Source organism: Palaemon carinicauda, chromosome 37, assembly GCF_036898095.1.
Source record: "Palaemon carinicauda isolate YSFRI2023 chromosome 37, ASM3689809v2, whole genome shotgun sequence".
NCBI classification, from domain to species: Eukaryota; Metazoa; Arthropoda; class Malacostraca; order Decapoda; family Palaemonidae; genus Palaemon; species Palaemon carinicauda.
In genome coordinates, this window is record NC_090761.1 from 25,674,234 (window position 1) to 25,693,234 (window position 19,001).

Genomic DNA, 19,001 nt, shown 5'->3' on the forward strand with positions numbered 1-19,001 from the left:
ACAAAAGATTGGTATTGAATTAATTCTTTTTACTTTGTTTCTCTGATAGTTTTCTTTACTTAGACAGATATTAAATAATGTTGTTTATATGTTTAAAGAGGTATTGAGTATATTACTATTAATTTAGTATTTCTTGATCATCATCATCATCATCTCCTCTTACGGCTATTGACGCAAAGGCCCTCAGTTAGGTTTCGCTAGTCGTTACTAGTTTGATCTTTTAATTCAATACTTCTCCACTCACCATCTCTTACTTAACACTTCATAGTCCTCAGCCAAGTAGGCTTGGGTCTTCCAACTCTTCTAGGGCCTTATGGAGCCCAGTTAAATGATTGGTGAACTAATCTCTCTTGGGAAGTGAAAAGGGCATGCCCAAACCATCTCCATCTACCCCTCACCCTGATCTCATTTACATTGGCACTCAATTATCTTTCTTATACTGTAGTTTCATTATTACATAACCGAAAATAATTCAGTATCTCGTTGTTGTTTATGAGTGTTAAGTTATTTTCAAACTATATTAGTTAAGGACTTTGGTATTGTCATATTCACTTTGTGTACCTTTCTGAGATATGGTTTATATGTGCATTCATTCTTCTCAATGCTACAAAAATGAAACCATTAGCTTTAACAACTACATGCAAATGTAAAGCTCAAGTCCGAGACTTATACAATATATGAATTTTTAATTTATTATACAGGAGGCTGAATTTACTCATTTAATTTTCCTTGCTTTATCTAATGGCATCCAAGCTTGTCCATGAAATGAATTATATTACTCTTAATGGCGATCACAATTCTATAAAGAACACACGGTCACATCTTTACAAAAGAACACTGCCAAAGACGCTCACAAGATAACATTAGGAGATGCTGGTACAAACTTACTAGAAATATGTATCACAGAATAAGATGTTAATCATTAATATTTGTGAATTCTCATTGGCTTTGTATCAAACATTAGTAGGAAACAAATCCTATGACAATTTTAAGCTTTATTAGAAAAAAAGAATATGCTTTGGTCTCGTGTGACTTCTTATCAGTGCAAGAGAGGATTTCTTCGTTTTTCGTAGTGCAGGTTTGCTTATTATTTTAGGCTTAGATAATTCTTTTTCTCATCAGTTTATGATTTATTCTTTTGGTGATTCTTTTTTATTATTACACATTCTAGAACTTGAAGGGCTATGTTTCAGTAACTGTAGAGTGCACTAAGGGAGAATACTTGCTTACAATTATTTTAAGCAGCATTTGAAATTTGTAAGACAGTCAAGGTATTATATTGTTTTTTTTTTTTCTTTAAATCACATTTAAAAGCAAAACATAAATATAATGGTTGGGATGGTAGGGCTCCAGATATAATTTTGATTAAAAACATGAGAAAGGCTGCTGAATTTTCTCAATTTTGCAGATAATCATTGAACTTGTTTGTTATTTACGAAGAATAGCTACATATGTATATAACTAAAACTGTGCTGTATTCAGTGGTAAATACTGTAGTAATTTTTGATGATGATGGGGTTTTAATCAAATCATTCAAACATTTCAGAGAAGCTCCAGCATCAGATAGTCAGCTGAAATCTTTGAAGACTATTCTCTTTGGTCTAGGTGGAGGGTTACCTACCTCTCCAATACTAGGTCGACGTAGTGTGGGGGGAACTTTTTCTGCTTCCCCACAACCTAGTCCTTCAGCTGCCCAACCACCAGCTTCCTCAAATCATGTGAGTAAAGTTTTTTCTAATGTATTTAGCTATTTTATAATATATATAATTTTTTGTAGTACCAGTGTCTGTCTTATGTCTCAAAAAATAATTAGCTGCGAGAATCACTTGAGGTCAGTCAAGTGATTATTTTACACTTTTTCAAATATGATGAAATGTATTTTGTTTTAAAGTTTGATAACATTATGGCAGTATTCCTAAAAAGGGTTGTTTTGTAAAGGTTTCCTGTTTTGGAGACACTGGAAGTTTTTATTGTGTCTGATTATTTTAATTATACAGAAGTAGCCCAAAGGTGGGAGGAGGTTATGGTTTTGCCCTTGTTTACTGTATCTGTTTGTCCATTTGTTTGTTTGTGAACAACTTCCTGCCCAAAATTTTACTCATACAGTAGTGAAACTTTCAGGGATCAATTGTTATGTTGAGACGTGGAAGTAATTCAATTTTGAAAGTCTTAGGTTATAGGTCAAGGTCAAACAAAAGGTCGACCGAATTAACCCTAACGTTAACATGATTGTCACACAGACTTCAAAGGCAAGCTGATTTCGAGAAATAAGCCGCCGTGACGGGGGTCTGCACTCTCAGAGTGCTTTTCTAGTTTGTGCACTCTAGATATATTTTGTGCAAATACATTGTTGATTAATAACATAGATGGCATTACATTACTTGAGAATTTTCTTTCTTATAGGGCACAAGTGGTTCAAGTGGCCACCCAGTTGTAAGGAGAACCGTTTCACAAGCACCATCGGTGGAGAGAAAACGGACCCGTTCTTCAAGTGTGGCTGGGACTTCAGCAAAGTTAGTAGTTATTAATTTTACCGATGGCCAATGAATATTTGTTTCGTAACTGGAATACAAACCAACGCTATTTATAGGGGTATTACTTTCGGCGAAGCGGAAAGGATGAGCCATTAAAATTTAGCGAGGGTTAACTACCCATCCTGCTAGTTAGCACGGGACGGGTAGCCTGCTACCCCTTCCTCTCATACACCTGTGATTGAGCTCACTTTGCTTTTGGCTCGGATGGAGAGTGGTTGTCACCACTCTTTCTCCTCACCGTTTTTTTTTTTTTTTTTTTTTTTTTTTTTTTTTTTGACTGCCATTAATCTTTGACTTTTTAACTGATATATATGAAAACATACTTAATGTTTATATATATATATATATATATATATATATATATATATATATAATATATATATATATATATATATATATATGTATGTATGTTTTTTTCAGGTGCTGTGTGTGATAGCGTAGTACCGCAGGTTCTCATGGATGGAGAAAAGAATCTGCTGGGGGAAGGGAGCATGGCCGCTCACTCGTAGGCAGCCGGCAGTATACTTCGGCGGGGTAGGTTGCGCTTCTGAATGGTTTTCTTCATTAATTAAGTAAAACTATAACTCTATAACTGTTGTAATTTAACTTTCAGCTTCATCTCTGTGGGGTTCCCCTCCTTCCCGCCGGAGGGTTGTGGTTGTCTTGAGTAGTTATTTTTATCAGGTGAATTAATTCATTGTAATTCTTGTTGTGCTACAGTTTTTACGCTGCCGCTCTCCTACTCCAGTTGATGTGTGCCGGGGAAGGGAGTGCGCAGTCCTTAATTTGTGTCTGTTCTCTTGGAGGACACCTTTCCTGTCTGCGGATTAGGTGCTCCTCCCAAGTGAGTTTTTTTCTTTTTGTTACCTAAATTTTTAAATTTTTTCTCAGTTAGCGATGCCGTTCTTCTTCGTTCGGCTATAATAGCTGATGTAGAAAAGTAGTGCCTTTCGTCCCAGGGGATTCTGCTGTCACTGTACTATCACTTTCCTGTTCTCCTGCACCTGCTGCAGCTCCTGATTATCATGATATCCTCGGGGAATTAGCTCTGGCTACGTTGTCTCTGGTAACGCTCGATGCAGATCTTCAATTTGAACAAGGCTTGTTGATGGGAAGCGAAGAGCATTGCCCGGAGGTTCGCCTCCAGGGGTTGGATTTCTTTCCCTTCCGAGGGGAAGTTTTCCTCCCCAGATTTTAGGCTCTGTTTCTAACTTCCAAAGGAAAACTTCCCTTCATCATCTCTTGTCTCTCCTGCGAGGGTCCCCTTTCTAGTGAAGGGGCTCTCATAGAGACTTCTCTTCGGAGACCTGCTGACAGTCAGCTTGCTGATCCATCGGTTGCTGTTTGACGTCGGGTTGATGGCAGAAGTCCTAGCCGTGTTTGTCCTCCTCTTCGCCTTCAGGGTGCTCCTGCTCCATCAGTGAAGAGATGCCTCTCACATCCTCTCCCCCCCCCCAGTCTTCCTCTTTAGAGGAACCTGCCCAGCCTGCCTCTTTTGGTTCCCGATTTTTGCTTCCGTCATCGGCCTCTCCCCAACGAACTTAGGTTCGTTCGTCATCTGCAAGGGTTCGTTCTCGATCTCCTGAGTATGTGTTGCCTCATGAGAGTCACATTTCTCCAATTGATCTCCAGCTACAGTTCATCGGCAGCGTTCCCTGTCTCGTCAGGTTTCTGCTCGATGTTCACCTGCTCATCAGGTTCACTATCGACCTTCAACGTGAGAATTACCCACCGTCCCTTCAGCTTGTAGATTGCCTAGCCATCGCATACAGCTGACGACTCATTCAATCTCTCGTAAATTGCCTACTATGCGAGAATCTCTTGCAGTTCAATAATCCCCATGCTCGTTCATACTCTCGTGTTTCGCCTGTTATGCGAGAATCGCTTGCAGTTTGATGGCCGCCTGCTCTACCATATCCTTCTCGGAAATCGCCTGCTATGCGTGAACCACTTGCAGGTCAAAAATCTTCTGCTGTTCCAGCTGTTCGGAATCGCGTACTCGTCAGCGTCAGGAACTTCGATCTTCTACCCGACAGTGTTCTCACGCGTCTCGTCACTGAAACACGTCGATCACCATCAGAGCGTAAAATGCCCAACGGTACATAAATCGCCTCAGCATAAATCGTCGGCCTATCTCCTCGTCCAGTGATTCGTAGCTTGTCGACGCTTAAACACTCATCGCTCAACAAACCAGCGTTCGGCTGTTGCTCAGAGCATTTCAGTCTAACGCGTCGTACTCTTTCGAAACACAATCGCCCTCCAGGGTGTGAATCGCTCAGTCATCACAATACTCGCCTACTTGACAAATCTCACCATCGTCCCGCAGAACGTGAATTCCCAATGCTTCCATCAACTCGTGAATCGCCAACGCTTCCATCAGCTCGTTGATCGCCTGACCATCGTCAACGATCGATAACTCGTGTACTTCCTAAGCGTTCGGTTACACGTGAATCGGTTACAGATTTGACTTTTCGTCAAGCTTCTGCTACGCAAGCATCGCCGAGAACGCGAGAATTGCCTGCTCTTCCACCACCTCGAAAATCGACTACTCGTCAGCGATCGATTGCTCATCAGCGTTCGCCTACTTGTCAGCGTTTGCCTGCTCGTCAGTGCTTGCCTGCTCGATAGCGTTCGCTTGCTCGTCAGCGATCGTCTTGCCAACAACGTTCACCTCAGCGATCACACAAGTAGCTTAGACCTTCACCATCTTAGGAATCACTCGTCTGTCACTTAACAAACCAGCATTCGACCATACCTCAGAGCATTCCCAAACCATTGCATCGCCTCCCTTCGTAACGCGTATGCCCACCTGTTCATGATTCACTTCGTGAATCATCTCTCATCGGTCAGCCTTCACGCTCAGCTATGCGTAAGTTGCCTACTCAAGGATCGTCGACACACTGACCTGCCTCTTGTGCAGCGGTAACGATCGATCCCGCGTCATCGCGGGATCGCTCATCGACGTGGGAATACTCTCCCTCTTATCGATCATCGAGTCATTGGTCTTCATGTTGGCAATCACCTTGCATCTTGAGGTTTCCCAATGCTCTCCAACGCATCAGTGGCCGTCACATCCTCAAGCAAGGAGTATCCCCAAGTGCAGCCACCAAAGGCAGTGGTTGTGGCCGCTAGGAAGGTAGGGTGGTTAATGATCGTTCACCGTCGTACCAAGAAGGCTTTGGGGACCTTCGTTCTCTCTGGCACCTGCTCCATTGACTTTCTAGCCCACCAGGTAGTGACCCTGTAGGCCAACACCATTCTGAAATGTCCAGCGATTCATGAATTGCCTCCTCGAGAGTTGTCGATTCACTGCCCTGCCTCTTGCTTGGCGGTAATGATTGACCCCACGTTTTTCTCAGTATCGATCGTCTACTCTTATTAGCATCAACATCTGACATTGACCCTTTGTAGGTTGTCGAGGTTGAGGCTTCGGAGAGCTCGTCTGCTGCCCTGCCAACTGCTCCTGCTACTGCGTCTTCTTCAACTTCCACCACCGAGGTCTGTGCTCCTTCCCCTGACGGACATCGGGGGGAGAACAAAGTCTGAGGCACGTCTCTCTGACGAGTGTTTCCCTTTCCAGTAAAGGGTATTACATAGAGACTCCTCTTCGAAGGCTTGCTGTTGACCAGCCTGCTGATCCCACGCTCGTACATCGTTGGTCGGCGGCATGAGTCCTTTCACCTGTTCACCTCCTCGGTCCTCTTTTTCGGAAGAAACTGTCCAGCCTGTCCCTTCTGGTTACTAACCTTCACCTCCGTCTCCGACCTTGTCTCAACATTCTCCGTCACACCAGGCTCTTGCCCGATGGGATGCGATGGCTGAGATTTTTCACCAGCAGGTCCCTAACGCTGAGATTGCTAGGCTCCGAAACTCCTCCATGGAAGGGTTCTTCCTCCTCGAGCCAAGGGATTTCGAACAGGCTGTGGAGAGGTGGAGGAAATCCAACATGGATTCCCTCCTTCTTAGGGCCTTTACAGCTCAGCCCTACAGACCTTCATCCCTTCCAAAGACCAGCCATACGAAGCCATCAACTATTAAAACGGCACCGGTTTCGAAAGCAAAGGTATCTTAGAGGGTCATTTCTTGTTAAGGACGGGAAAAGCAAGAAGTCTAATCATATAGGAAGACATCAAAGAGGTGGCGGTAAAAATCATAAGTGCTAGGAGAGGTCATCTCCCTGCTTGTCGACCAGTAGGGGGATGCCTACAAAGCTGCTGGACCAGGTGGATGCAGCTCGAGGCTGAACCTTGGACTATCTCCGTGATTCGTTTAGGGTTTCGCATCCTGTTTTTTCCATCTCTCCCTCTGTTGACCAAGAATTCATTGCTTGTGAGCGTAAGTCCAGACCTGGTTGGAGAAGGGCTCTATCCAGGAGGTCCTCGACAGTTCCCCAGGCTTCTTCAGTCAACTCTTTCTTGTGGAAAAGGTGTCTGGAGGCTGGAGATTAGTCACTGATCTCTCAGCTCTGTGTAAGTTTGTCGAACAGACTTCGTTCATTATGGAGATGGCAGACACGGTCAGTCTAGTGATAAGAGCACAGGACTTCATATGTACACTGGATCTTAAGGACGCATACTTCCAGATCCCAATCCACCATCTTCAAGGAAGTATCTGAGTTTCAACATCGACAACAAGACATACCAGTTCAAGGTGCTGTGTTTCGACCTTTCGACAGCACCTCAGGTCTTCATTAGAGTGTTTGCCCTGTGTCATCTTGGTCTAATAGGCTCGGCATCTGTCTCCTTTGTTATGTGGACAACTGGCTAATCCTAGCAGACTCAGTGGCAACCCTTCTTCAGCGACGAGACAAACTACTGAGACTTTGCCAAGATGTGGGGATCAGGGTAATCTCGAGAAGTCTTCCCTGCTTTCCACTCAAAAACTGGTATACCTTGGCATGGTATTAGACACCAAACATCATAAAGCCTTCCCATTGGACAGGATAGCAAGGCTGAGGAAAGTTGCAAGACCTTCCCTCAAACAAGATCTCCCAGCTCAGAAGGGACTATGTCTCCTTGGACATCTGTCATCCTTGGCCCGTCTAGTTCCTGTCAGTCGCCTCAGGATTCGATCTCTCCAGTGGCGTCTGAAGTCCAATCAGAATCAGGCTATCGATTCCCTGGACACACTGATTCCCAGGGAAAGGTAGATCTCGAATGGTGGCTGGCAGACGAGAATCTTCTGAAGGGTGTCTATCTTCTTGTCCCTCCTCCTGATTTGATGCTGTTCTTGGACGCATCAAAAGAAGGGTGGGGGTCCCACATGCCGCACCACACGGCCTCAGACCTTTGGGAAGAGTCTAAATAGTATCTTCACATAAATCTACTGGAGATGAAGGCCGTTTTTCTGGCCCTTCAAGAGTTCCACCAGTTTCTGGCGGTTTGCTCAGTGGTGGAGATGAGCGACAACACCATAGCAGTAGCTTTCATCAAGGAGCAAGGAGGTACACTGTACTTTTTTTTCAGCCCCCATCCCATTCCAGGCTAGAGGAATGGGCTCGCCGACAATCTGAGCTGAGCATCGTAGATAGTGGGTTCGGAATGGTCTTTTGATCATCTAGTAGCCAACAAAGTCCGAACTTTATGGGGTTCCCCGACTGTGGACCTGTTTGTAACGGCCCTGAACTTCAGGCTCCCTTTGGACTGCTCCCCAGTCCCAGATCCCAAGGCTCTCTGGCAAGATGCATTCCAACAACGGTGGGACAACATCGACATGTACTCATTCTCACCGTTCCGTCTGATAAGAAGAGTACTCAACAAGACAAGAACATCGGTCAAATTTTCAATGACCCCCATAGCTCTGCTATGGCATCACGCGGAATGGTTCCCGGACCTTCTGCTGCTCCTGACGCAGCCCCTAATAGAAATTCCTCCACGACACATTCTACTCAGACAATTACATGTCAACATTTCCACAATGCAGTAACTTCGTTACGCCTTCACACCTGGAGTCTATCCACCATCTCTTCTCTCAGAGAGGATTTTCGCAACAAGTCACGAAGGAGATGCTCGGATAGCTACGAAAGTTATCAACTTCATTCTACCAGGTGAAGTGGAACGTCTTCTGTGGTTGGTGCCGCGGAAGGGGTGTCAGTCCATTCAATACCACTATTCCAGCAATAGCGGAATTTTTCGTGTATCGGTTATTTTGTGCAAGTTAGCAAGAAGAGGAGCTTTTAGCACTTGTTGGAGAATTGGTAATGTTACTCCACTATGAAAATGTATTTGTGGTAGCTCAAGTCCAACTAATTACTGCCCAATTTCCATAACTCCCATATTTTTAGACATCTTCTGGCAAAACATCTTAATAGGTTTGCTGAAGATAATCATCTGTTCCATTGTTTGCAATTTGGTTTTGTAAAGGCCTTGCAACATGTGATGCCCTTCTTACAATCTCCAATGCTGTACAGAAATCCTTGGATTGTGGTCAGGAAGTTTGTATGATTAGCCTTGATTTTAGTGCTGCCTTGACTGTGGTAATCATGAGGCCCTTGTTTTCAAACTCAAACAGTTGGGAGCGGGTGGGTCATCTCTTAGCATCATTATTAAATTTTTAAGTAATAGATTGTAAGGAGTTGTAGCTGATGGGCACCATAGTGAGTACAGTGGAACCTCTACATACGAATTTAATCCGTTCCAGAACCAACTTCGGATGTAGAAATTGATCGGATGTCGAAACGAATTTTCCCATAAGAATACATTGAAATAGGATTAATCCGTGGTTGAGCCCAAAAACCTATGATAACTTCTTAATAAACTACTACACATAATTTTCCCATGAGAATAATGAACACTAAATTAGATAATAGACATGTAAATAAGAAGAATAGACATGTAAATAAGAAGAATTAGCAAAAAATGATAAATAAGAAACGGGTTTTTAGCGTCACTTTACCTTAGAAACTCCAGCGCAGGTGTTGTTCGTCTTCGCTACGCAGAGAGGAGAGAGGAGACGGACGGACGGCGAGGAGGTAGAGAGGTTAACTACGATAAACGTAAAACTACCGTAACTTATTCTAACTTACACTAAGTGAACTTTAACATAACTTAGCTTATTTTTTTTTTATTTTTATATTTTATATTTTTTTTACATTTTCTTTTTTTCTTTTTGATGATTACGTAATTTTAATCACTATCACTTACATTTAAAATTGACTGAATTTCTTTTGCTTCACTCTTTTCCGTTTTCTGTGTTTCACTTTCTTCCTCTTCACTCTTTGCCGTTTTCTTCGGTTCACTTACATCCTCTTCATCGCGAGTTCGCTTCGCAGTTTTTTTAAAGAAAGCATCGATAGATAATTGCTTCGTACGGCTTTTCAGAATGTTTCGAAAGTGCGTTAGGCAAACATCATCGAATTGAGAAACTACACGACAAACCTGCAATTTCTTTGGATGGTATTTGTCGATGAAGTCGACCACGTCTTGATATTTTCCTAACACCTCTTTTATTTGCGCTGAACCTAACACATGTTCTACCTCCTCGCTCTCTTCCTCGTCATCACTCATGTGCTCCGACATAGCATGGAGTTCCTTGAGCTCATCCGTCGTCAGTTCGTCGTGATGTTCGGCGACGAGTTCCGTAACGTCATCTGCGTCGACCTCCAGACCCATGGACTTGCCAAGGGAGACGATTTCCTCTACGGCTTCCGCTGCACCGACCACGGGATCAGGTTCGGGGTTAAAACCCTCGAAATCTCGGGGAGAAACTGCATCAGGCCACAGCTTCTTCCATGCAGAATTGAGGGTCCGTCGAGTTAATCCCACCCAAGCCTGATCAATGATCTTTAAGCAGTGCACGATATTGAAGTGGCCCCTCCAAAATTCACGCAAAGTTAAGTTGGTGCTTTGCGTGACATTAAAGCACTGCTTGAATAAGTGCTTGGTGTACAGCTTCTTAAAATTAGAGATGACTTGCTGGTCCATGGGCTGGAGGATAGAGGTGGTATTTGGTGGAAGATACAGCACCTTTATGAACTTGAATTCATCGAAGATATCATCTTCAAGTCTGGGGGGTGAGCGGGTGCATTGTCAAGGCATAGCAGGCACTTTAAAGGCAATTTCTGCTCATGAAGATACTTCTTCACAGCAGGACCGAAAACTTGGTTTACCCATTGCACAAAGAATTGCCTAGTGACCCAGGCCTTCGAGTTGGATCGCCAGAAAACATGAAGCTGATCCTTATCGACGTTGTGTGCTTTAAAGGCCCTAGGGTTCTCTGAATGGTAAACAAGCAAGGGCTTAACTTTAAAGTCCCCGCTAGCGTTGGCACATAGAGCAAGAGTCAACCGATCCTTCATTGGCTTATGCCCAGGCAATTTCTTCTCTTCAGCAGTGATGTAGGTTCGACTCGGCATCTTCTTCCAAAACAGCCCGGTTTCATCACAATTGAACACCTGCTGCTCTACGTAGCCTTCTTCCTTTACGATATTTTCGAATTTCTTAACAAAGTCAGTTGCAGCCTTTGTGTCCGCACTAGCAGCCTCTCCGTGGCGAACAACTGAATGAATCCCGGACCGTTGCTTAAATTTCTCGAACCAGCCACGAGATGCCTTGAAATCATCTAAGGAAGGCTCGGTTGAACTCTCCCCAGCATCACCCACAGAGCTCTCCTCCTTCAAGTCCGTAAAGATGGCGTGCGCCTTCTCGCAGATGACTGTTTCGGTGATGGTGTCGCCAACGATCTCTCTATCCTTAATCCACACTAGTAGAAGTCGTTCCATCTCTTCTATGATAGGGGTACGGCGTTTGGAAATTATAGTGATCCCCTTAGAAGGTTTCACTGCTTTAATAGCTTCCTTCTGTTTAAGGATTGTCGAGATCGTCGACATATTACGGCCATACTGTTTAGCAAGTTCACTCACGCGGATGCCACGCTCATGTTTTTCAGTAATTTCCTGCTTAATTTCTATAGAAAGCATTTCCTTCTTCCTTTTCTCACCACTACCACTACCACTGGCAAAACTAAGCCTTTTTGGACCCATGATTTACGTAAATTATCGTTAATGGATGCACGTAAAAAATCACGATTAATTCACAGTTAATATCACAACGCAAAGAGCACAACCACACGAAGCCGGCGAGAACAGAGGACTGACCCAAGCCGCGCTAATTGAGCGTCCCTCCGAGGTCGATGTGCTGCCTTCTATCGGCGGAAATAAAAAACACTTCAGGCGCTATGAGCACCGACTACGCGTACGAGTATTGTTTACTTCGGGTGTCGAAAAAAACATTCGGGTGTAGAGTCGGAACGTGTTCGAATTGTACTTCGCGTGTCGAAAAATTCGGATACAACCGGTACGACGAAAATTGCTACTTCGTGTGTCGAAATAAAATTCGGGTGTAGAGTCAAAAATTTGCTCGAATTTTACTTCGGATGTTGGAAAATTCGGATGTAGATACGATCGTGTGTAGAGGTTCCACTGTATAGGAATGTGATTTTTGGTATTCCTCAGGGTAGTGTTCTTAGCCCATTACTTTTCATACCATATACACATGACATGTAGTTTGGCCTAGAAAACAAGCTTGTTGCATATGCATATGACACTACTCTCTTTTGCATCAATTTCATCTCTAAATATAGATCTAGGGTTGCTGAATTCTTTAATAGAGATCTTGCTAGAATCAGTGCATGTTGAAAATTATGGGGTATGAAGCTGAATCCTAACAAAACTCAAAGTATGATTATAAGTAGGTCAAGGACAGTGGTTCCTCAACATCCGGACATCAGCATTGTTAATGTTTCTTTAACTCTGTATGACTTTTAAAATTTTAGGTGTGATTCTCTACAGCAAATTTACTTTTGAGAAACATGTTAGGTCTATGTCTTCAATTGCACAAAAAATTGGCCTATTGAGAAAGTCTTTTATGATATTTGGTGATCAATCTATTCAGAAGAAGTGTTTTAATTCTTTCATTCTGCCTTGTTTAGAGTATTGTTCTCTTGTCTGGTCTTCAGCTGCTGATTCTCATCTAAATTTGTTGGACAGGAACTTACGGTCTATTAAATTTCTTATTCCTGATCTAGATATTAATCTCTGGCACCGTCATTCAATTAGTTCATTATGCATGTTGCATAAGATATTTTTATAAATCTGACCATCCTTTACATTCAGATCTTCCCGGACAATTCCATCCTGTTCGTAATACTAGGCATGCAGTTAATTCTAATAGCCAGACATTCTCCATCATGAGGCTCAATACTACACGGTACTCTAGAAGTTTTATTCCAGCTCTAACCAAGTTGTGGAATGATCTTCCTAAACAGGTAGTTAAATCAGTTGAACTTCAAAAGGTTAAACTTGCAGCAAATGTTTTTTATGCTGAACAGGCTGACATAAGTCCTTTTATAGTTTATATATCAAATATCTGTTTTGATGTTGTGAATGTTTTTAAAGTATTTTATTTTAATTGTTCATTACTTTTTATATCATTTATTTATTTCCTTATTTCCTTTCCTCACTGGGCTATTTTTTCCTGTTGGAGCCCTTGGGCTTATAGCATCTTGCTTTTCCAACTAGGGTTGTAGCTTAGCTAATAATAATAATAATATTGAGGGAGGAAATGCATCTTTCGGCTTCAACGGTTAAAGGCTATCGCTCAACCTTGAGTCCCACCTTTAAACTGAGAGGAGTGGGCAATTCCTCATCTTTATAACTTCCATCCTCATATGTCATTTTGAACTTACCTGTCCTGAGTCAGAAGTGAGACCTCCCCCATGGCATGGGGTTCGAGTTCTTTGGTCGCTAGAAGGATCCCCGTACAAACCATTATGACAGGCAACAGTTTGCCTTCTAACCTGGAAGACGGTGTTCCTGCTCACCTTGGCTTCAGCCAAATGAGTCAGCGAACTTCGTGGTCTTTTGTTTGACGTCACCCATTCAAGAGGAGGGATAGAGCTTGTTGCCTAGACTCAGAATCCAGGTTTCGGATCCTAGATTCGACTCCTTCCGGATAACGAGTCTCTGCTCTGTAACTGTCGACCCAATCATCTGTTACTATGCCCCGTAACAAGAAGAGGATCATGGAAAACACGATCTCCGCATGGATTCGCAGGGTCACTTACCTTGCTCTGAATTCCGATCCTCCTCCAGCACGTCGTTCCAGAGCCCAGGATGTCAGGGACGTAGCTACGTCTCTGGCCTTCAAGAAGAACCACTCTGTGACGCAGGTATTGCAAGTGGGCATGTGGAAACACCAAACTACGTTCACTGCCCACTACCTGCAGTACATTTTCTATCGGTCCTGCAGTGGATGCGCAACACCTGGTTTAGTACCTCAAGCTTCTTATTGGACAAGTAGCAGAAGGTTGAGGGCATTGGTTACCCGGGTTTTAGTCTGTGTGAATGAAAGGGAAAGTCTGGCTCTTTCCCTTTCTTCATCCTCCCCTCTCTTTGGGAAATCAGTATCTTGGGTCCTCTGCACAAACTGACCTCAAACCTCTGGAGGTAAACTATTGCTTCCTTCTGTACCCTAGTATTGTCCCAATACTGTTGCGTCCCCATACCCTGGCAAGGTGGTATTGGGAATGTCTAGGTCTCTTTGGTTATTCCCTGCAAGTCTCAGAATAACCTTTACCTTGACAGTCACATTGCTAGTTTCTCATCACACACAACTTGCGTAAGCCGCAGACCATGCTTAGTAGGTTTAGCGAGGTGTTAGGGTATCCTTATTGTCACACTAATCTCTACACAGTAGGGAATACCCTGGGTAAGGCCAAAAAGCCAGATTGGCAGGGACATCCACCCTCCTAATGGGTGAGTCACCCCTATAGCGTTGGTTTGTATTCCAGTTACGGAAGAAATGACAAATTCTGAGGTAATTTGTATTTTACCTAACAATACAAATCTTAGCTATTTATACATACTTGCCTGCCAATCCTGTCCCCCTTGAAGTTCTACCTCCAAGCAAAGTGAGCTCAATCACAGGTGTGTGAGTGGGAGGGTTAGAAAACTACCCTCCTACCCCCCCGCTAACTAGCGGGATGGGTAGTTTACCCTCTCTAAATTCTAATGGCTCATCCTTTCAGCTTCGCCAAAAGTAATACCCCTATAGCTAAGGTTTGTATCGTTAGGAAAAATACAAATTACCACCGACTTTGTCATGTTACCCAATTGTAAACTAATACCTGGATATTTTTTCAAGCTATTTGTTTAGTATCCTTATTGGAATAGTGTACAGCATGCATCATAAGTGTGAGTGTTCCTATACAAAGGCAAAATCAGATAATGTTAGTACCTTTTTATCTGCCCTTCCATAGAAAGAAAACTTTTCCTAATTTCCTGAACTTTCAGTAGGTTTTAGCTTTTATTTTCTGGTCTTTGCAGATTAGACCAGTTCTTGTAGTCAAATTGTAATTATAGCAGTTTGTAACGAGCCTATTCAAGAGTCGCAATAGCAGAGATCACATCTGCCGGTCCTGGCATTTTAGTCTTGAGCCCATGAGTCATATTGTCTCTCTCTTTGTGGTTAGTTTTCAAGAATAGATTTGTAATTCATACCTTCTTATTTCCCCTTACTTTTAAGAAAATGTCTCTGCATCCTACACAGTTTGGGACTTGTTTATTTTGAAATTTTGATTGGGCATAACATACTGTATTATCATATTCTCTCTCTCTCTCTCTCTCTCTCTCTCTCTCTCTCTCTCTCTCTCTCTCTCTCTCTCTCTCTCTCTCTCTCTCTCTCTCTCTCTCTCTCTCTCTCTCTCTCTCTCTCTCTCATAGATTTTTTTATTAAGATTGAAGGTTCCGGTTTGTGTTATGATTCATCTATATGCTGATGGTGCAAGTTCCCAGTGTATTATGTATTATTTTTGCTATCACTTGATGTATTGTGCACTAATATTGATTTGTTTGTTGCTTCTGATGTTTGTATATATTTTTTAATATCATTGTGTTGCTATTAGAAGAACCATATCTGCTTGAAGAGGTAGATGTCAAATGTCTACCCTTGTTAACAATAGCAGATGAGGATATCCATCTTAAAGCACAGACAGACCTTCTTAATTCAAAATAGCAATCTAGCTGTCAAATAGCAGTCTGTCAGTGGACATTTCTCATCCCTGTCTTAGCGGCTTGTGCACTCTAGATATTCAACGAAGACCTTCTTATAGCTCCGTTCTTACATTCCCAGGAGAGAAAATAAAAAGTCTTATTGACTGAGAACTACTCAAGAGTAGTTGATGGGGGAAGGACCTCTCCAAACAGTGGTAAGGATCAGTTTCAGTCCTTCTCATAAGAAGTTCTCTTGATTGCACACTCCTCTTTTAAAGATTTTCAATTTCGTCGATTGATCTTTAAAGCTGCAAGAACTTAGAGCCCAGAAATATACTTAGAATAATTAAATTCTATATCTTGCAGAGAGGGAGAGAATATTGATATTGGTACTCATTATATGCTGCATATTACAATATATTTACCAAGCATTATATATAATAAAATTTTACACAAATATGTTATATCAATGTATTTAAAGCCTTTTTTATTTATATTAACCGACAATGTCTTTAAATTGTATGACACAATTATCACTCAAGTCAGTTAGTTTAAAGGTTTTAGGTCATAATTAGTCCACGTTAAGATCTAAGTTTACAGTAACAGCAGGAGGGGAAAAAAAAGACTAGAAAACAAATTATCATGCATCTGAGAGCCGATTACAGATAAGTTTTGGTAGATTTGGGCGTATATTATGATACCAGTTTAAAAGAAGTGTATAGATTTTACAATCATTATAATCTAGCTTTTTGAGAGAGAGAGAGAGAAACTGGTTGTGCAAAGTTTTCTTTATTATTATTATTATTAGATGCAAGTTTGGCCACAAAAATATTGCCTTCATGGTATTAGAAACTGTATTGGTGAAGATACATTTAAATAAGTATCCAGATACATAATTTTTTCAATATTAATCTTACCCGGTGATCATGTAGCTGCAGCTCTGCTGCCCGACAGAAAAAACCTACGGGCGGGATACGCCAGTGATCGCTATACAGGTGGGGGTGTACAACAACAGCGCCATCTGTCGAGTAGGTACTCCAGTACTTCTTGTCAACAAAGAACCAATTTTCTCTCTGTCGTGCCACCGACAAGACCTACTTGATACGCTGTTGTTTCTGGAGTTGATTTTCACGCTATTTGGTGATGTATTCTCTCTAGTTATTAGCTTTCGCTGTACAGGAGTTATCATCAATACCTTATCAAGCTTTATTGATTAGATTTTGGATTATTTGTTGACGACTTGGATAGATTTTGGATTTCCCCCTTTGACTAATTCAAGATGTCTGACCCTACTCAAGTCCCCAAGTACAGGCAGTGTAGCGCTAGGGACTGTTCTAGGCGTCTTCCGAAGGCCTCTATAGATCCTCACACCGTTTGTTCCAATTGTAGGGGTAAAGCCTGTCAATTGGAAGATCGATGTGAGGAATGCGCTGGGCTTTCGGAATTCGATTTTCAAGAATTCCTTAAGAATGCACGTAGGCTAGAGAAGGATAGGATCAGGAGGAGTTCGTCTCGCTCTTTTGATTTTTCCTCTCCCCATGCCCCACAACCTATTCCTTCCCCTGTAGTGGTTACACCCGACCCTTCTACTAGCTCTCAGCAACCCTCGATGGCGGACATGATGCGTGCCATTCAGGCTCTTGGTGACAGAGTTGAGTCATTAGCGAATGACCGCAATCAACTCTTGGCCGACGTCAAAGAGTTGAAGGAGAAAAGTGCAGTGGGAAGTGTAGTGAGTGCAAGTGCTGTGAAAAGTGTCAGTGTTACGCATGAGGGTGCATCTGTTCGTGCCAGTCGTCCTCCCAGTCCGGGACCTCTTGCAAGCTCCCAAGCCCAGGGGAGAAGCAATGTCGAAGGACCAAAGGGTTCGACAGGCCTTGATCAGCGTACAGATGTACCCTCCGTGGTTGCGGACGTATCTTGCAGAGATCGTCCCACCCACAAACAGACGAGTGAGCCCATTCATTCCTCGTCTGCGGAAGAAGTTTCTCGTCAGAAACGCTGGACCAAGGTCTCACGACCTCTCAAGCGCAAGGTCCCTTCCGAGCGAGTCCAACGGCCCAGGTGTAGCCACTGGGTCAGTTCGGACTCGCCACAGTCTTCCGAAGACTGCACACCTCCCAAGAGAGGTAGAGTGGTTCCGCAGCAGGCAATCACTCCGTCTGTTGCCGCACCAACCGCTGTAGACCCTAAGTGGTCTTTGCTGCAGTCTATGCAGACTCAGCTAGCTTCCTTCATGCAGGAGTATCGTGCTGAGAAGGTTGACACTGCACCTGTTAACCTACAACCTGCCACGGTTGTGCGCTCAGCTGACACTGCGGCTGCCTGCTCCCACACTCCGGCTGTGAGAGCTCCACCACCGATGCGCAGTCGACCCTGCCAGACGCATGTTGACGTTAGCCGACGTGCGGCACCCTCCGTTGACATGCGTGAGCTACCGCATCAGCAGTGGGAAGGTGCTGTCAAGCTGCCGTGTTTTGACGCAATGCGGCAGTCTCCGCAACCCACGGCAGTCCCCACCACGCACCACCACTCCGCTTTTGTTGTTGCCAGCTCTCAGACTGACCAGCAGCGGCATGATGTTGGATCCAGTGCAGCTACGCATGCACCCGTGCTGCCGGATTCAGCTGTTCAGCTTTCTTCTCCTCCTTTGCCGCTTCCTCCTCAGCATTCGGATGAAGGAATCTCTGATGACGACGAAGCTGCGCATTTGGACGATCAACACTCCGACATAGATGAACCCAAGACTACGCCTCCCTCCTTAGACTTTAGGAAAGTCCTTGCCCTGTTTAAGGAGTTATATCCGGACCAGTTTGTGTCTGCAGCCCCACGCTCACCTCCCTCTGAGTTCGCTTTAGGCATGCAGTCAGCAGCTCCTGCCTTTACGAAGCTCGTACTCGCGCGCTCATCCAAGAGAGCTTTAAGGGTACTGGGAGAGTGGTTGCAGGCCAAGAAGCAACTTGGGAAGACATCCTTCATCTTTCCCCCGACCAAGCTTGCTTCCAAATCTAGCGTCTGGTATGCCACGGGAGAAGTTCTCGGCTTGGGAGTTCCTGCCTCTGCCCAGGGCGACTTCTCAAGTCTGGTAGACTCTCCCCGCAGACTGGCTATGAGACGCTCCAAGATTTGCTGGACCTTTTCGGACATGGACCATCTTTTGAAGGGAGTTTTCCGTGCGTTTGAGATCTTCAACTTCCTGGACTGGTGTTTGGGAGCGTTGAGCAGAAAGACCTCCCCTTCGGATAAGGACTCTGCCATGCTCATCATGTCATGCATGGACAAAGCCATTCGGGATGGGTCTGGCGAGCTTGCGGCTTCTTTCGTGTCTGGAGTTCTTAAGAAGCGAGATCACCTTTGCTCCTTCTTGTCGGCGGGGATCACACCATGTCAGAAGTCAGAGCTGATGTTTGCTCCGCTATCCAAGTGTCTCTTTCCTGAAGAGCTGATCAAGGGGATTGCCGCCTCGTTGATCCAGAAAG

General features: G+C 43.7%; 1 protein-coding gene across 1 annotated transcript in view; it reads left to right on the top strand.

Annotated features, from left to right (window-relative positions):
- Positions 1-19,001, top strand: part of LOC137629517 (WD repeat-containing protein 91) — a 146,760-nt gene that overhangs the window by 52,879 nt on the left and 74,880 nt on the right. The window contains exons 6-7 of the mRNA XM_068360896.1: positions 1,547-1,718; positions 2,404-2,513. Of these exons, the coding sequence (XP_068216997.1) occupies positions 1,547-1,718; positions 2,404-2,513 (282 nt within the window). The remainder of the gene's footprint in view (positions 1-1,546; positions 1,719-2,403; positions 2,514-19,001) is intronic.